The sequence below is a fragment of the Pezoporus occidentalis genome, unplaced genomic scaffold (assembly GCF_034315485.1).
Source record: "Pezoporus occidentalis ecotype Australia unplaced genomic scaffold, CSIRO_AGI_Poc_V1 ctg133, whole genome shotgun sequence".
NCBI classification, from domain to species: Eukaryota; Metazoa; Chordata; class Aves; order Psittaciformes; family Psittacidae; genus Pezoporus; species Pezoporus occidentalis.
Genome location: NW_026913136.1, coordinates 2,589,665 through 2,607,766, shown reverse-complemented (window position 1 = coordinate 2,607,766; position 18,102 = coordinate 2,589,665). Strand labels below are relative to the sequence as shown.

At 40.2% G+C, this 18,102-nt stretch overlaps 1 protein-coding gene across 18 annotated transcripts in view; it reads right to left on the bottom strand.

Annotated features, from left to right (window-relative positions):
• Positions 1-8,087: 8,087 nt before the first annotated feature.
• Positions 8,088-18,102, bottom strand: part of MPDZ (multiple PDZ domain crumbs cell polarity complex component) — a 96,956-nt gene continuing 86,941 nt past the window's right edge. For 17 of the 18 annotated variants that reach the window (XM_062609019.1, XM_062609018.1, XM_062609020.1 and 14 more), the window contains 7 exons: positions 15,004-15,100; positions 14,299-14,342; positions 13,136-13,258; positions 12,114-12,218; positions 11,883-11,995; positions 10,553-10,676; positions 8,088-9,725 (listed from right to left, as the gene is read on the bottom strand). In XM_062609019.1, the coding sequence (XP_062465003.1) occupies positions 9,579-9,725; positions 10,553-10,676; positions 11,883-11,995; positions 12,114-12,218; positions 13,136-13,258; positions 14,299-14,342; positions 15,004-15,100 (753 nt within the window). In that variant the 3' untranslated portion in view covers positions 8,088-9,578. The remainder of the gene's footprint in view (positions 9,726-10,552; positions 10,677-11,882; positions 11,996-12,113; positions 12,219-13,135; positions 13,259-14,298; positions 14,343-15,003; positions 15,101-18,102) is intronic. The other variant, XM_062609021.1, reaches the window with a different exon arrangement.

Sequence of the window (18,102 nt, the reverse complement as noted above, 5' to 3'; positions counted from 1 at the left end):
CACTCTCACTTGGAGCAAAACAAATCACAGAGCAAACCCTGTAAAATTTCCTGCATTTTGGAATGAAGTACAGTAGTAGCCTGGACATGCTTAGTATAGTTTTATATGTGCAATAAATAAATAAACCCAAAAAGGGGCTGGAAGGATTTGCGGTACCACGTCAGTAGCCAATCTTGCTTTAGTTGCACACAATGCTAGTTCACATCCCAGTCCTGTAGTAATTGCTTTGCTGGCCTGCCAACTGCAAATAGCTGTCAACTAGTAAAGCATGCCTGAAGGAGACTGGAAGTGTGATTGACAAATCTCACTCAGCTCTATGTTTGCATAACTGACTGTTATCATGAAGCGAGTTCAGCCCACCAAGCTGCAGCTGAGGAACTGGCATGGGAGGGAAAAGGATGGCTGCAAAATCTTCAGTGAGATGGTGGAGAAACAGATGATCAACCCTCGGTGCTGTTAAATCTCTTATCTTCTTTCAACATGCACCTCTCACACACTGATGGGAAAAGGTGAATTTTCATAGAAAGCTGGTAGGTAATGACACTCTGCATGTACTGTAAGTGTAAGCAAGCCTCAAAAATAGCCTATGCATCTCTTGGTAACATTCTGTAATTTCTTCAATAAACAGCTTACTGCTTGAAAGAGCTCACACATGCATCAGCCAAGTCCACTGAGAGCTCCTCTGAGCTTCTATCAATGGCAGCCAAGACTGCAGTCCTTGAAGTGCCTCTACCTAAGATGAAACATGCCTACTGTAAATAAGCTACTGTACAGTTCCATATTTCGGTATCAGCCTGTTTAATGTGCTTCAGAAGCAAGCAACAAGAGCCATATGCCCTGAGCTGATTATGTATTTGTCCTTCAAGACAAGCATTTAGGTGACATTACTTTAGGAGTTCAAGACCTTCAAACTTCAAATTTTACATCCCTGCCAAAAACTCTTGCAACATGTTATCAAAGTAGGATGTGGCATCTGGGCATATAAACCCTGTTAATAATTAACAGAAGAATCTGTGATCACTTATATGGTATTTTGAAACAAAAGTCAGGAATGCAGATTCCAGAGATTACCAAGTTTCTTACCTTGTACAGCATCATGCGTACATGTGTATATTCCTCAGGACTGCCAGAAAAACTTAATGAATGTGCAGATCAAAAGAACTTTGGTGCCTTCAATATACAGCTTACAAGAGGAGTGCAAAACCTATGAAAATGCACAGAACAAGCAGGCAGTTACCCATGCCTTTCTCCCAAAACGTTTCTGTGTTTCCTAATCCCTTAAAAAAAAAAAATCACATAGGACTTCTTGAAAGGCTATCAGTAAGCAAGCAGAAGCTGTACTCTTACTGCTGTTCATAGCAGAGATTAAAAACATCAGTTCTTGGCTTCCCGCTGAGATGGTCAGTAATGATTTCTTCATTACCTTAAAATCTTCCTGCAATGCTAAAAAAGCCTTGCAATTTTGCAAAGCATAGAGTAAACTTCCAGCAAGTCACAGGCACAGATTACTTTTTACCCACTCTGCAAATTACTTTTGTTGAGGATATGTTTTTAGAGGCATAATTTTGGAAAGCATATATCCCTATGGATATTTTTAGAGGTGCATTCCTACTTCAATTTTAAAGTGTTCATTTTGTGATGGCCACTATAAAACATTTTAGATTTAATGCACTTTTTTATTTTTTTTTAAGTTTGTGGCCTTCAATAAAGATGAAAAATAATAATAAGAGGGCTGGAGTAGGATAACTTCATGCTACTTCTCTGTATTTTTGGCTGAGGAATACATCAGTGCAGACGTTTTAAATACACCAGAGTTTTTCCTGATTGAACAATTTCCATTAGGCTGCTGATCAGAGCTGAACACCATCGACGGACTCCAGTGGTTGTTAGTTCTGGAATGCTGAAGTTCGTTTAAACCTTTGCAACCCATGCTGTTTGCGACTTACTTTGATTCTCTAGTGCTATCTAGTGGCTAGTACTGAAAATGATTAATGCATAGAAATGCAGCTGCGCAGAAGACGGCACCTATGGAAAAATCTAGGGTCCTCTTCCGTGGCTAGTATGAGCTCGAGGTGTGCATGTGGGTCCGGATACTGCAGACAAATAGCCTCTCCCACAAACCTTCAGCACGTGGAAGCTCCCAGGCTAAAGTGCCTAAGCTGAAACCAGCACCCGGCTGCTTTTTGTTTTGAAATACCAAAGAAACACTCATGCAGGCAGCATTATCTTGATTGCTGGTGGCCACCTCCAAGCCTATTTATGCCTAAATGGGTAAGCAGTTCCCCTCTCCTGCTCCCGTTCACTTCTGTAGTTGAAACTTGGTGCCTGGAAGTATCTGCAGGCTAATAGCTCTTACACAGTACTGTTCCCCAAATTGCACATGTACAGAAAGCCTCTGACATGCTCCCCTCACCCCTATTCAACCCAGCACAACACAACCAAATCAGAGGAAACAGTAGCAGGGGAAATGCAGGCAGAAATGGTTCGGCTGATGGCTAAATAAATAGCTTTGAAAAGTCTCTGACTTTTTTGGGTGGGAAAAAAAAGAGGACACGAAATGACAGTAAACTGAATTATTTTTACTAAATGCTAATATTCCATAAATCTGTACTTAAAGACAAAGGTCAATTTATGTAGTGACTGCCATAAGAAAAGTAAAGGCCTTTTTCCAGAAGGAAAGAGGCTATATGCATAGAATTCTGATGGTCAGCTGCCATTTGACAGGAACAAGAACCAAACTGTTTGTAGGGAGATAAGGCAGAGATTGGAAAGAGAGCGTGCTTAGTCACAATAGGAAATTCAGCTCAGTCCAGGAGGTTCCCACCTTGTCTTAAGCAATTCACTTTTCTTTCCGGGACAGATTCATACTTACTGCAAAGGCTTTGTTAGACACAAAATTTAACACAAAGGCAATCACTGTCATTCAGTGTTGTGAAAGGGCCTGTAAAAGCTTCATCAGCAGACTTTGTCCACTGGTATGTGGAGTTATTAGCACACATACTTGGTTAGAATAACCTCTGACTCGACATTAACAATAAATTTGAGCATATTACTTTACTCGTTATGTATATGCTCAAAACCAGCAGTATATGAGAGAACTGGAGATAAAGGTAGAACAAATGCAGGTCCTTTCCACTATCTTTAAAGCCAAGACACTGAAGGCTACATCTTAGGGAAAAAACCACAACCAACCAACCAAACAAGCAGGCTGTGATTTCTAGGACTGCAAGTGAAATTTGTCAGGTTTGTCATACACACATGTATACCGACTGAGGAGAGCCCAGTAGACATCAATCCCATCAGGGAGTGACCCTGGATCCGACTGTGCCCAGGGGTGGGTTTCTGACCACCACACCTCTCAGACAGGCAAGTCTGTCAGGAATAGCATCAAAGCTTTTATCTGGCTAGGACTTAAACCTCAGAATTTCTCATACAGACAGAAACCTATAGCTGTTCTTCAAAAATAGTGCTGGACCGTGTCTTCCATTAAGGCATGACTTGCAAGTGAAATGGTAGATCCTAAGCCTTTTCTTTACAGGAACTTTTCCAGGACATGGGAATTCAAGCAGTGAACTGTCTAGGTGAATACAAAAAGAAACTGCAGATGCAGCTCACATTACCCAGCATTTAAGATGACCATGAAACAACACTAATCTACTACATTAAATATGTCTCTTACCCCATTTAATCTGCAACTACTGAAAATGAAGTCTCCAGCCCAGATACTATATTTGGAGTCGCTTGGATTCCCTAGAAGAATTCTAACATTAAGAGTGACATTTTCCTTCACTACTTGTATTTGTATATATTCATCAAAACTAAGGAAAATGTGGGGTTTTTTCTTCATTCCAAGATTGTTAGAAGAATAACACCTTATTAGCCCTTTGCAGGCTTTACACTTGGGAAAAGGTATAAAATCTGGAAAATAAGAGTTGGTGTGGACTTACTAAAAAAGGCACTACAAAAATAAGAATACATCACTTCTTTCTTCTGCTCTTGGTAACAGTAACAAAGGCTAATGCTTTCCCCATATGACAGTCTTTATTATCACTTGCCCTCAGTGGTTCCTGTCACAAACAGGAATTCCAGTGACATTTGCTGCTTTAGCCATTAGGATTATATTGATATTTATGTAACTCATCTGCAACACTGACCTTTCTACTCCCAACAGACATATTCACATTTAACATTGAGTAACAAACTTTTTTAAGCCACAACAAAATGTGTATGGCTTTGACAGTTTCAGACAAAGATTCTCCCAAAACAGAGAATAAGTAATTTTTTGTTAAATACCCAAGATGCTGCTCCCATTGCTTTTTGTAAAATCCCCAAAAATGTGAGACTTCGAAGCACTGGGCGTGGTGGCTATACATCCTTGTGATGAGAAGGTACTTGAAAATTACAGCCTGCAAAGACCTTTAATATGCCTCAGCCTAAGTGCTTGTAGATGTGCCCAAACAAAAACCCAAGCTCCCTTATTTCCATCTGGTGTGCAGTGTGGAAACCTGATAAAGCATCCTGCAAACGTAGCCTGTGGCCTCAGCCTTCCCAGTCCTGATATTGCGCAATCTATGAAAACACACCAAATTGCAACACGTTGTTGTTGACCACTGCTGAGAGTCTTAAAAAGGTATCCCACGTCCCATGGAAATACTCATGCAGAACATTCCCTTTTAGCTATAATGTTAACCTTGCTCAGTCCAAATATACTCTTAAACAAACTGAACTACACTTTACAAAGTGTAAACTATTAAACTGCCAAAAGCTGAAATAACAGAAAACAGTAAGCGCTGAAAAATTCAAAGCCACCCATCTTAGTAAAAAATCTTTCACTTGTGTATCCCTGAGTAAATTGGACATCTAACTGCTAGCACTTTAAATATGTAACGTCACACTCTCAGCTGAGAACACAGATAATGTTTATTGTATGCGATTCAAACATTATCTTTTTGTAATATATAGGTATCTAAAAGTTACATATTTTAAACTACATATTTGAAGGTCAAATACAATGGACTGACCAGAAAGTAGCTTGATGAGAAAGACTAAGTGTAAGCCTGCTTGGTTCACTTTCTGAAAACAATTTGCTGCTGTAATTTAACAAAAAATCTTGTGTTGAAAATTAGTAATACATCTGCAACTGAGATGTATGCAGATTTCAGGATTAGTAGCTTTTCAGAAATTATTCTCCTTTCTACTGAAATAAGGGAAGAAACATATTTTTTTCTGCCCATTTCATGTTGTCATTTTCACTGAGAGTAGATATTACCACAGGAGAATGAAAACATGGAAAAGTTAAGAACCTCAACCTATTTAAGCATCATCTTGCATTAGCAGGTATACTACTATTAAGTGTTTGAAATTAATCAGTCTAACACATAACTCTGCAACAATGACTATGAACTAAAATGCATTAAAATCAAGATCTACACAGCTGTTGAGGAAGATACGTGATCTGCAATTCAGAGAGAAATAAAAACAGCTTTTATATACACTGCAAGTGTTGAACATGCCAAGGACAACAGTGTTCACAGTTTTAATATCATTTGTAAAGGAAGTGAAATTTTTCATCTATTCTTAGTAGATTCATGTGGTGCCTAAGACAGAAGTGTTCCTTACACGTGAATATTTTACATGCATCAAAGAATTTGCTCTAAAAAGCAAGAAAAAGATGTGTATGGGAAACACTACCAGCAACTTTCCAATGTCACTCTCACTTTAAGATAAGGCTTTCTTTGAAAACTACTAATGAAAATACTAAGTTCCTCCACATTCCTTCCAAGTCTGTCAATAAAGCAAAATGTCTCTTTGCCAATTTAGAACAAAGATGACATCTTATTTTTTGTTGTTGTTGGTTGGTTGATTGGGGTTTTTTGTTGACTTTTTTTTTCTTTAGGATAGTACATGTCTAGGTCTACAGAATATGTAGCTGCCTTTTTCTTTAAAGAGGCTGGATATAGAGTGAAGGGGAAGGATACTCAATGGCCACTAAATTATACCCACTCTAGCAATTGAGAATTACAATACCACTGTTACCATAAAACTCAGAAGCAGAATCCAGCAGAGGACTGGATAGGAAAGCAGCTGTGCCAATGATACCTGCTTACTGCCAAGAAATGAAGTATGTGTATACCCATGAACCAGCTGTCTTCTGTCCAGATCCATGCTTACAAAGTTCCAATCTTTTTCATCAGTACCACTCTAAGATTACCAGCATTGAACAGCTGAGAGGTAAGCAGAGTTAAAAGAAAGGACTGGGTATCTGAACAAACAATGGCCTGGAATCTTTAAGTTGCCAGGCCCTTCAGCTCCAACACTGTCAAGTCCCATAGTTAACACAGTCACGTGTTAAAAATGTAACCAAAACCAGAAGACGTGGTTAGAACTGGGGACATAGTACCTATCACTTCACATGAGTAACCCCTGTGATATGAGAATTGTGCTGATGACCAAATGATAAAGTAAATCAAACATCCTAAGCCTGCAAAGTGTATTACCCTCCATGGTCCACTGCATGACAGCCACTAAGCAGTGGTCATGAAATAGCTTTCCTGGCATGGGGCTTCAGTGAGATCCTGTGCTCTTGAAGCAGCAGCGTGGGTCACAGCTCCGTGGGACACATCGTCCTGGGACACAAAGTCCCAGGCTCCGTGGCTCATTGATTTGATTCCTCATGGCAAGTCCCATGCCCAGAAGAATGCTTTTTAAACAGACTGAGTAATGCTGTCTGTTTCAAAAGGCAAAGCAGCTTCATATTAATTCCTAGATAATTTTGATATCTGGTCTCATGCTAAGAGTTTGCAAGCGAATATAAAATCTCAAAATCCAAATAAAGCAATTTTTAGCTGATGCTTTAAGGTTCACATAAAGAATAATGCCTTTTCTTAATTGTTCTAAATAAATCTTTCATGACAGAATGAACAATGCAAGCATGCCATTGTAAAGCAACCAGAAACACACCTGCAACTTTACTTTTTCATCATAACAGTTTGGAATTTATTCACTCAAAACTTCCATTTAGACAGAACAGCAGTAATAAAATATCTGTACACTACTTCTGTTACAAATATAGACACTATTTAAGATGACTTTACATACTCTAATGTAGGCATTTTTCACTCTAACCAAGGAATAAGTATAGAAAAACAATTCCGTAACAACAGCATCTAGTAATGGTACCATCTTATCCTTCTTTCATCTTATCCTACCACAGTGTAACTTCTGAAATAGTTAAAAAGACAAAGAGGGTGGTTTATTTAGTTAATTCATTTAGACATAACTATCAATCTGTTAATACTATTTCAAATACATTCCTAATGCTGCTTTTGTGTCCCAGTAAAACAAATGCTAGTCTTTTGTGTCTCCTCCTAATAACAGCCTGAGCATTCCCTGCATTTTCACTTCAGGTTTCTCTTAAATGACTACTGACACGGTGGCCTTCTTGCTACAGATTTATTTTTGCTAATTAACACAAAGGTTATTGCTGGTAATTACAAATCTCCCTCAAAAGACTTAGAAAATTTTTCTGCAGGAAGGTAAATCATAGGCAAAGTGCACTTTATCTGCTAGATTCCTAAGAGCCAGTTTAAAGTAGAAGAGGCAAAGGCAGGCTACAATCAGTTAAGGGTTTGGATAAAGTCTCATTGGAGATCCCAGCTTAGGAAATTGAGTTCATAAATTTATTGACCACACTGCTTGTCAAACAACTGCTCCATGGACTAAACACTGTCTTGTATTTGTTCCTTTAAAATGAAATCTGAGGGCCCAAACCAGTATTTGTGGCCCTCATATATCCTCTTCTGCTTAATGATGATACATAAAGACCTTCACTGCTATCTCACTACTTGTCGTGGTTTAAACCCAGTCAGGTAACTTGTTCACTCACTCTCCCCCCTTCTTTCCCTCCCCCTACTCCTGGAGGGACAGAGAGGAGAATTGAAAAGAATGCAACTCCCACAGGTTGAGATAAGAACAGTCCAGTAACTAAGGTGTAACACAAATCACTACTGCTACCACCAATAATAATAACAATAAAGGAAATAACAAGGGAAGAGAATACAACACCTCACCACCAACCGATAACTCCTCTACCATGGAAATTTTCAGCATTTACCTACCCTCAGCTCCTGGTTTTAGGTCTCCTCAGTCGAAGGAGGACCTGACCTTTGCTGCTACTGGTAACTGCTCTAACACTGTAACATCAACTTCTTCCAACTTGGCTTAACCAACATCCACAAGCTAAGTAAACCTGCCCTCAGAGGTTTGTTTGTGGCTCTGATTCAAGTAGCTTCCATGAAACACATTGGAAAAGGACAACTTTCTCTTCTAGAGAAGACCGAGAGGAAATCTCATTAATATATTTAAATATCTCAAAGGTAGGTGCCAGGATGATGGTGCCAGACTCTTTCCAGTGGTGCCCAGTGACAGGACATGGAGCAATGGCCATAACCTAAAACACAAGAAGTTTCACCTCAACATGAGGAAGAACTTCTTTCATAGAGGGTAGCAGAGCACTGGAACAGGCTGCCCAGGGGGGTCATGGAGTCTCCTTCTCTGGAGACATTTAAAACCCACGTGGATGCGTTCCTGTGTAACCTGCTGGTGGCCCTGCCATGGCAGGGTGGTTGGACTGGATAATCTCCTGAGGTCCCTTACAACGCTAATGATTCTGTGATTCCCTTACACATCTTTCACATTGGAAAGGCTGCTTTCACATCCATATAGGCTAAAACCACTACTATTATAAAAGAATTCTAGTTGTTCTAATACTGCAATTGCTACACACTCTCATTCACCAGGAGTAGCTTCCTGTAGCAAATGGATTTTTCAGCCTTGAGGACAAGTCCTCTCCTTTCAAAACAAACACACATACGCCCCTGCCTCAAACAAAAGAAAACCCCAAACAAACTAGAAACCAAACCCCTCAAACCTAAGCCAAACTAAAACACAGTGTTATTTTTATTTTGGACACACCATGGCTTATGAAATTTAAATACACAGAAAAAAAAAAAACACCCAAGCCACCCACTCAGGTCCTCCCACTTGAGCATTGTGAAATAACACAAATAACCACCTAAATCCATTAATAATCTGCCTTCAGACTACATACTATTTCTTCTTTTTGTAGAGTTTGATATTTTGTTATTTCTTCAATAACCTTTTTTCTGTTTTCTGACTATGGCCACTCATGCCACCCCCTTGTTGACTTTATCATTTTTCCAACATATTTCAAATATCCAAAGCTTCTTAGCAGAACATTCCAGTTTTGCTGTGTGGTTATTAATGCAAACATTCCTTTTTTTTTTCCCCTGGTGACTTAGAAGCATTCAGTATAACAGTAATAGGAAAAATATCCATGTCTTTACATAGCTGACATAACTTCATCCCAGTGGCTTGACAGTAAGAGAAATACTTCTATTGTATACAAAAATATGGTTAAATGTTGTTATTTTTCAGTGTTGTAACACAGTTCTGTGAAGCTGAAAAAGCAAGAAGGCTATATAAACATTCCCATTCTCTTTGCTATGTGGAGTGTAAATAACGTAGTCTTATTGACCCTACCCCTTCAGGTAGCCAGTTCACGACAAAACAGTCAAAGTGACTGTTCCTTTTGTCCTTTTCAGAATAGCAACAGCTTCCTCGTGGGTCACCCCTTCTAAACTCTGCCCATTCACAGCAATGATTTGATCCCCTCTCTTCAGGCGTCCATCTTCTGCTGCTGCACCCTGAAATGATACAACATTTAACTGCAGACCCATGCATTTCTTTTTCTCCCTTTGGTCTGAGTAAGATGGGCTCTGTACACAAAACCCCTTAAAGCTTTTTGAATTTAAATGATTCAAATACAGTCAACTGTAGTACAGCCTGCTACTGTTGTAGTATGCCCTGCCTTCTCTAAGTTTCACAACATTTAGAAATCAGACCTGTAGGACTTTTTGTTCTCTTAACCATGTTCGCCCAGCCAGTGTAACAATTAAACTCCACTATCACAGAAGTAAGATTTTCTGGACCTGAAGAAGTTTTCAGCAATCTGCATAAGAAATAATCAAAATTTAGCTCTGCACTTTGATTTATTATAAAAGATTGGGATTCTTGATTCCAGTTTTCTTTGACTCAAGGCTGTTTCCTAGGACAGTCCAATCTATCAGTACCTGAACTTTTCCAAAGGTCCAGACCTGAGCTTAATTATTTCATCTTGGTCTATCCTTCAGACTCTGAGTCAAAATAAACAAAAAAGTACCTTCTACTACCTGAAGAAAATACACTCTAAACATACGGCAAGCGGGCTGTTTTTCTAAGTATGTGCACAATTTCATTTTGGAGAGCTGAAGAAGACTACCATATGCAGTCACATGCTTTTGGAAATTCTGAATCTTCCTAAGGCTATAGCATTCAAATGCTGCAAGCACATTCTGACCAGCATTTGCGCCAAGGAAGAAACGCTGTGAGAAACTAACAATCCTTTGGCTTCAAACTCAAGCCATTCTTTAGGATAACGGTTGCTATGAACTAAGTAATAAATTGACTGAACAAATTTAAAGTTTACACTTACCTTTGCAAACACTGTCTTCACATAAATAGGTAAGTCTCCATGGGGACTGCCATAACCACCCACAATACTAAAGCCTAGGCCATCTGGTCCTCTATCCAGAGTAATGGTCTTGTACTGAGGAGGTCTAAGAAAAGGAAGAAGAGTATTGCAATGTTGGCTGAACTTACGACTTAATCTGTAGAATGGTCAACAACAAAACCAAAAAAAATTTCAAGTTAAGCAATATATTTGCTGGCAGTGTTCAAGGCCAGGCCAGACGGGGCTTTGAGCAACCTGCTCTAGTGAAGGTGTCCCTGCCAATGGCAGGGGGGGTCGAACTGGATGACCTTGCAACCCAAACTATTCTATGATTCTATGACTCTATTCCACTATCACTACAAATGCTTTTATTATAATGAATTGGCTTCTTTAGTTAATGTAAAACACTGTAACTGTCTAATGCCCTCATTATTACTCAAAGATAGCTATTTCAAACACCTCTTCCACCCAGCTCAGGGCACAGTTACAAGTGCAATGTCCCACTAAGACTGCTTAGTAGCGAAGTAAAGATGAAAACCTGTACCCCAATTCCTTGTAACAAAAAGCTACTTTAAAAATCCTGTAACTCATTACACACCCTAAAAACCATATAAAATTAGCCCAATGGTTTATTCTGTAAGGTGTAATTGCTTCCCTCTTCCTTTAATATATGAATGCATACTTCTATATGTGTTCATACAGACTATTTATAGGTATATTTCCCCACATATACTTTAAGAAATTTTGAAGTTCAATCTTTTGAAATACATCTGTGTGGCTATAAAACCCCTTTCCCTCTTTCCCTAATCCTAGAAGAATAATGCCTCAGATTTACAACTGAGTTTGAGTCAAAACTTGTTTTCATAGCTGTACCTTGCAGTATACCACAAGCAGTGTATCTTGTATACCAGGAAAATCTGACACTCTTGACAGCCCATTGTTAGAAAGCATATTATGGAAACACACACAGCAGTGTGGAAAGGGCCTTGCTATTTAAGTCTGAGAAAAAAAACACACCATTTTGGGTGTATCAGTTAATCCCAGCTACGAAGGCCAAGTGAAACAAGAGACTGTATTTACAGAGAAGAAATCAAATCAGAAGTCTACAATAGAGCAAAATAAAGCAGCACAGCAAATTATATCACAAAGAATGCAGAAGAGGATCCATGGCCTACAGGGCCCATGTATATCAAATGTGTAAATAATGATTAAGTTAAGTCATCCATAATTTGCTAGAATTTTTAAGTTTTTCCAGGCTGAGTTCCACCTAAAATAACACGTTACAGAGGTTGCATATTCTATAATTACTGACCCTAACTCATCCTGAAAAATGCTGGTTGAAGTTAGTCCTGCAAATGAAAGACTGGACGTAGGTGGATCCTGCTGATGACCAGTTACGACACTCACTTCTCCTCCAGCTACAACCTAGGAACAGAGTTTGGAAACGAGTAAAATGAGAATGCTGACACTAAAATAATTCATTGTAGCAGCTGGCAAAACTGTATTCAGAAAATACTTCAAATGTCACTGAAGATTTTTTTACCTGCAACTCAATAGTGCCTGAAGCATTCTTTAGGAGACTAACAGCTTGGGAGTGAGTCATGCCCTCTGTAGATGTTCCACAGATGCTAACAATCCTGTCCCCAACCTGCAGAAGAAAGTGTAGAAAATCTAGCTAACAATAACTTTCATTACATAGATTTATCAGGTTCTTTCAATAATAGCAGATCTGTGCATTTGTATTTAGCCCGATTTTATTAGTGATACACTGCAGGAAGAAAGAAATCAGCAACTGTTCACGGTACATTTTCTCTTGAAGGCAGATCATCTTTGAACTACATAATGACCCATTACAAAGGTAGAAAATTCAATAACACATTTAGCAAATTATACTGGTTTAGTGTATTCAGTGTAAAAAAGTAATTATGCTTTACAGAACTGATCCTAAAAAACTAGAAATATACAGCATGTAAAAAAGACATGAATTTTGAATGTCATCTAACTGAAGTGGCAAATTATAAGAGATTGTATGTTTGAATTCATCATGAAATAACACTGTCCATTTTCAATGGAGCATGAGTCAAATTCAACTACATATAGTGTCGACTGAATACAGTATGCATGTAAGTGCTGTACGACAGAAGACCCCCCACTTTAACTCAGAACCTAAAAAGTACTACCTCTATCCCAAGACAGATAAGCATGGAAAACATGAGAGATAAAACAGATTACATACACACAGACCACCATGCTCACCAGCAGAGCTCACTTACAGAATCCATCACTCTGAACTATGCTCTTTACTTTTAATTTTCATAAGCTGACTACCTCTGTTATGCAAAATTGCTAACATGGTAAGAGGTAATTGCTGAAAGGTAACTAACTTGGGGAAGGAAGCCCTAAAGCAATCCAAGTTCCCTTTTCATCAATCCAAATGGCAGAAATTCTTGTCACAGCCAGAAGCACTTACAACTACATCATTAAACTGCTAACATATTGCCTGCCTAACGCAATTACTGTGCATTACCCATGCAATCTTTACAACCTTCCTAACAATTAACTTACTCTGAGTTTTTGAGTCTGAGCTGCAACTCCATTCGGGTGCATCATGGCAATAAATATAGGAACATCCCCAAGAGGACTTCCTACACCTCCAGCAATGCTCACTCCTAGTGAATCTGCAGGGCCCTGTTATCATAATAAAAAAAAATTAGATTTTTTGGGAAAGAAAAACACATGCAGAGACTTGTAAGCTTATCTCAAATAATTACAAAAGCCCCTATATTATGAAAATTATAACTCCAATGTCTCAAACTATTTTTTAAGCTTAACCATTTCATATCATTTTGAGAAGGTGCAGAGAGCGTGTTTCTTCCCATGTTAGGTGACAATCTGCTGACTTAGGTGTAGGTTTTATCTTAACCAAACTAAATAATTACAGGATCCAGTGTCAGACCTTTACTGTCAGCACAGAAAGTATGGGCAAGGAAAACTGGACAGGAGGAATTGGCTGTCCTTAATATTGTCTGTATCAATCTCATGCTACAAACCTCCCGAAGACTAATCTTTATGCTCCCCCTAGTGTCCTATTATTGAAGAACAGTACAACACCCTACCTAACTGCAAAAACTGCTTTTGTAAGCTAGTATTTGCAGATTCTACTGTAAAAAGAGAATGCCTAAATATAACACATGTAATCAAGTTAACTAGATGCTGGGTAAAGTCAAATCAATATAAATATTTTGAACAATCAGAAACAGTCTGATCCCATGATCCTGTAAATAATGAAGTTGACTGAATTTCACATTTGAAAACTTGGCAGCTGTCATGTAAGAGCCTAAAAATTAAAAATACGTATGAAAAAAAAAAGAAATACCAAACAATAGGCTTGCAACTTTGTTACAGTTCTCCTCATTTCACTAAAACAGTTTGGATATAACTCAGTCTTGTAATGGTAAAACTAGGTCCTATTATCTCTTACTAGTCTTTCCTCCTTTTGCTTTCAGGTCACAGAATGTGATAGCATAGATCACACTGCTTTTACATAAACCTATAGGCAGTGGAGATCATAGAGTGTTGACCTGAAAAAGATAGCCAAATGAATTAGGCATATCAATTCCTCTCTCAAAACAACTAACAGGGCCAGACTTCTTCCATTCTGTAAACACACCTACTGACAACAATCTACAAAACCTGCTGCTGATATACCACTTCATGCTGTAACTTACCTTTTTTATTTCAACTGTTCTTAGTCCCTGTATTTCAGAAGCTGCTGTCAATGAATTAAAGAAGAAAAAAAAAAAAAAGTTAAAACTAGCATTTTTAAGAAGTTTTAACATGACAGTTATTCAAACCACGATAATGATTCTAACGTTCTGCTGGTCTACTGCAGACATTTTATAAGCAGATTTTGAAAGTGGCTGTCATTAAATTAATAGGATTGAAATGCTTCCAGAATGGGTGAAAGTAGTCATTCCATTCTCTCAATTTAAATACCTTTCAGAATAACACTGTTGTGCATGCTAGAATTGAATATAAAAAAAAAAATATCATTTGCTAGTAGTACTTTTGCCCAAAGTAACTTTGTTCTAAATTTGAGCATGAGACGGCTATTCCATATCTAGTATAATTTAATTATACAGTATCTGGATTTCTATGAATGAGACAGCATGACTGAAGACATATGTAGACTAAATAAAAATTACGACAAATTCTGAATATCTACATTTCTGGTATAAGAAACTGACAATTTATAAAAAAATTACTCAAAGATATATATGACCCACTGTGCAATAACCACCCCTGCAGCACTTTCATGACTAACAAATCACTTTCAGGCTTACAGCACATAATGATAACATTTTAGGGAAAGTGAAAGATCTCAGCTCTCAGTTCACATGTATAAAATACTGAAATCACCAAAGAAACCTTACTGGTATTCTTCTTTAGACCACTTTCAGAGACCTCAGGTGCACTGGACCCAGAAACCGGGAAAGTGAAGGATGAGAGACTGCTGCTTCCTTCACTGACCTAAACACAGTGTTACACAGCGATTAGAGAAAAGCTTCACAGAATCACAGAATCCTAAGGGTTGGAAGGGACCTCAAAAGATCATCTAAGTCCAACCCTCCTGCAAGAGCAGGGTAACCTAGAGTACATCACACAGGAACTTGTCCAGGCAGGCCTTGAATATCTCCAATGTAGCAGACTCCACAACCCCCCTGGGCAACCTGTTCCAGTGCTCTGTCACTCTCACAGTAAAGAAATTTTTCCTGATGTTCACATGGAACCTCCTATGGTCCAGTTTACACGCACTGCCCCTTGTCCTATCACTGGACATCACTGAAAAAAAACCTAGCTCCATCATCCTGACACTCACCCTTTACATATTTGTAAAGCATTGATGAGGTCACCCCTCAGTCTCCTCTTCTCCAAGCTAAAGAGTCCCAGCTCCCTCAGCCTCTCCTCATAAGGGAGATGTTCCATTCCCTTAATCATCTTTGTAGCTCTGCGCTGGACTCTTTCAAGCAATTCCCAGTCCTTCTTGAACTGAGGGGCCCAGAACTGGACACAATATTCCAGATGCGGCCTCACCAAGGCAGAGTAGAGGGGGAGGAGAACCTCTCTTGACCTACTAACCACACCCTTTCTAATGCACCCTAGGATGCCACTGGCCTTCTTGGCCACAAGGGCACATTGTTGGCTCATGGTCATCCTCCTACCCACCAGGACCCCCAGGTCCCTTTCCCCTTCACTACTGTCCAGCAGGTCAGCCCCCAACCTGTACTGGTACATGGGGTTGTTCTTCCCCAGATGCAAGACTCTACACTTGCCCTTGTTGAATTTCATCAAGTTCCTCTCTGCCCAACTCTCCAGCCTGTCCAGGTCTCGCTGGATGGCAACACAGCCCTCTGGTGTGTCAGCCACTCCCATGAGGGATGAGTTCCCTCATCCAGGTCATTGATGAAAATATTAAACAGCACTGGTCCCAGCACCGACCCCTGAGGGACTCCACTAGTCACAGACCTCCAGCTAGATTCTGCCCCATTGACCACAGCTCTCTGCCTTCTTCCTTCCAACCAGTTCTTGATCCACCTCACTACCTGATCATCAAGCCCACACTTCCTTAGCTTATCTATGAGGATGCTGTGGGAGACAGTATCAAATGCCTTACTGAAATCAAGAAAAACCACATCTACCGCTCTACCATCATCCATCCACCTAGTTACTTGCTCATAGAAGGCTGTAAGGTTGGTCAAACATGACTTCCCCTTGGTAAAGCCATGTTGGCTGCTCTTAATGACCCCCTCATCCTTGATATGCCTAGAGATCGTGTCAAGAATAAGTTGTTCCATCACCTTTCCAGGGATGGAGGTAAGGCTGACCGGTCTATAATTACCCAGGTCCTCCTTCTTTCCCTTCTTATAGACCAGCGTGACGTTTGCCATCCTCCAATCCTCAGGCACCTCACCTGTTTCCCACGACTTACCCAGGATGATGGAGAGTGGCTCAGCAATGACCTCCGCCAGCTCCCTCAGCACCCACGGGTGTATTCCATCAGGACCCATCGATTTGTAGATGTCCAGATTACTTAACTGATCCCTAACCCAATCCTCATCTACCAAAGCAAACTCCTCCTTTATCCTGACTCCTTCCGGGGCTATAGGAATCTGGGTCTCCCGGGGAGAGTCTGCAGGAGTAAAGACAGAGGCAAAGAAGGCATTCAACACCTCTGCCTTCTTTATATCCTCTGTCTCCAGGGCACCCACCTCATTCAGCAGTGGGCCTATACTGCTTCTTGTGTTAGTTTTATTCGCTATGTATTTGAAGAAGCCCTTTCTATTGTCCTTGACCTGATTTGCCAGATTAAGTTCCAAGGAGGCCTTAGCTGTTCTAATTGCTTCCTTACATCTTCTAACAGCTGTCCTATATTCCTCACAAGTGGCCAGCCCCTCCTTCCATAATCCATAGATTCTCTTTTTCCGTACGAGTTTGCCCAGCAGTTCCTTGTTTAACCATGCTGGTCTCCTGGCTCCCCTACTTGACTTCCTACTCACTGGGACACTGATCCTAAGCTGTGAAGAAGTGGTTCTTGAATGCTGACCAACTATCTTGACCCCCTTTACCACCTAGTACCCTTTGCCATGATACTTCCCTTAGCAATTGAATGAAGAGGCCAAAGTTTGCCCTTCAGAAATCCAGAAATGTGGCCTTGCTAGGTATTCTATTCCTCCCACACAAGATCCTAAACTCCATCATCTCATGGTCACTGCAGCCCAGGCTGCCATTGACCGTCACGACTTCAACCAGACCCTCCTTGTTGGTGAGTACTAGATCCAGCAGCGCTCCTCTCCTAGTTGGTTCATCCACCATTTGCATTAAGAAGTTATCATCAATGCACTGGAGGAACCTCCTAGACTGTGAATGACTGGCTGTGTAAGTCTTCCAGCAAATATCGGGGTAGTTAAAATCCCCCATAAGGACCAAGGCATGTAGTCGTGAGGCTGCTTTCAATTGCCTGTAGAAAGCCTCGTCAACTCCTTCGTCCTGATCAGGAGGTCTGTAATAGACCCCCCACAACTGTGCCCCCCGTACCAGCCTGTCCCTTAATTCGCACCCACAGACTTTCCACCTGGTCCTCATCTGCCCCTGGACAGAACTCAATACATTCTAGTCGCTCTTTCACATAAAGAGCAACTCCACCACCTCGCTTTGCTGACCCCTTTCCTAAAAAGGACATAGCCATCCATGACCACATTGCAGTCATGTGAGCTGTCCCACCATGTCTCTGTAATTGCCACCAGGTCATAATCTTTAGACCGCACACAGACTTCTAACTCCTCCTGTTTATTCCCCATGTACGTGCATTGGTGTACAGGCATTTCAGGGAGCGAGCTGAGCGCGCTAGTGGCACTCTTGGAAGGCAGGAGGCCTTCTGGTCTTCATTCATACTAGAACATTGCCCCACTAGTTCAAACCCAGCTACAACCCCCTTGCACTTCAAATCTAATCTAGAGCTCTGTGAGTGAGCT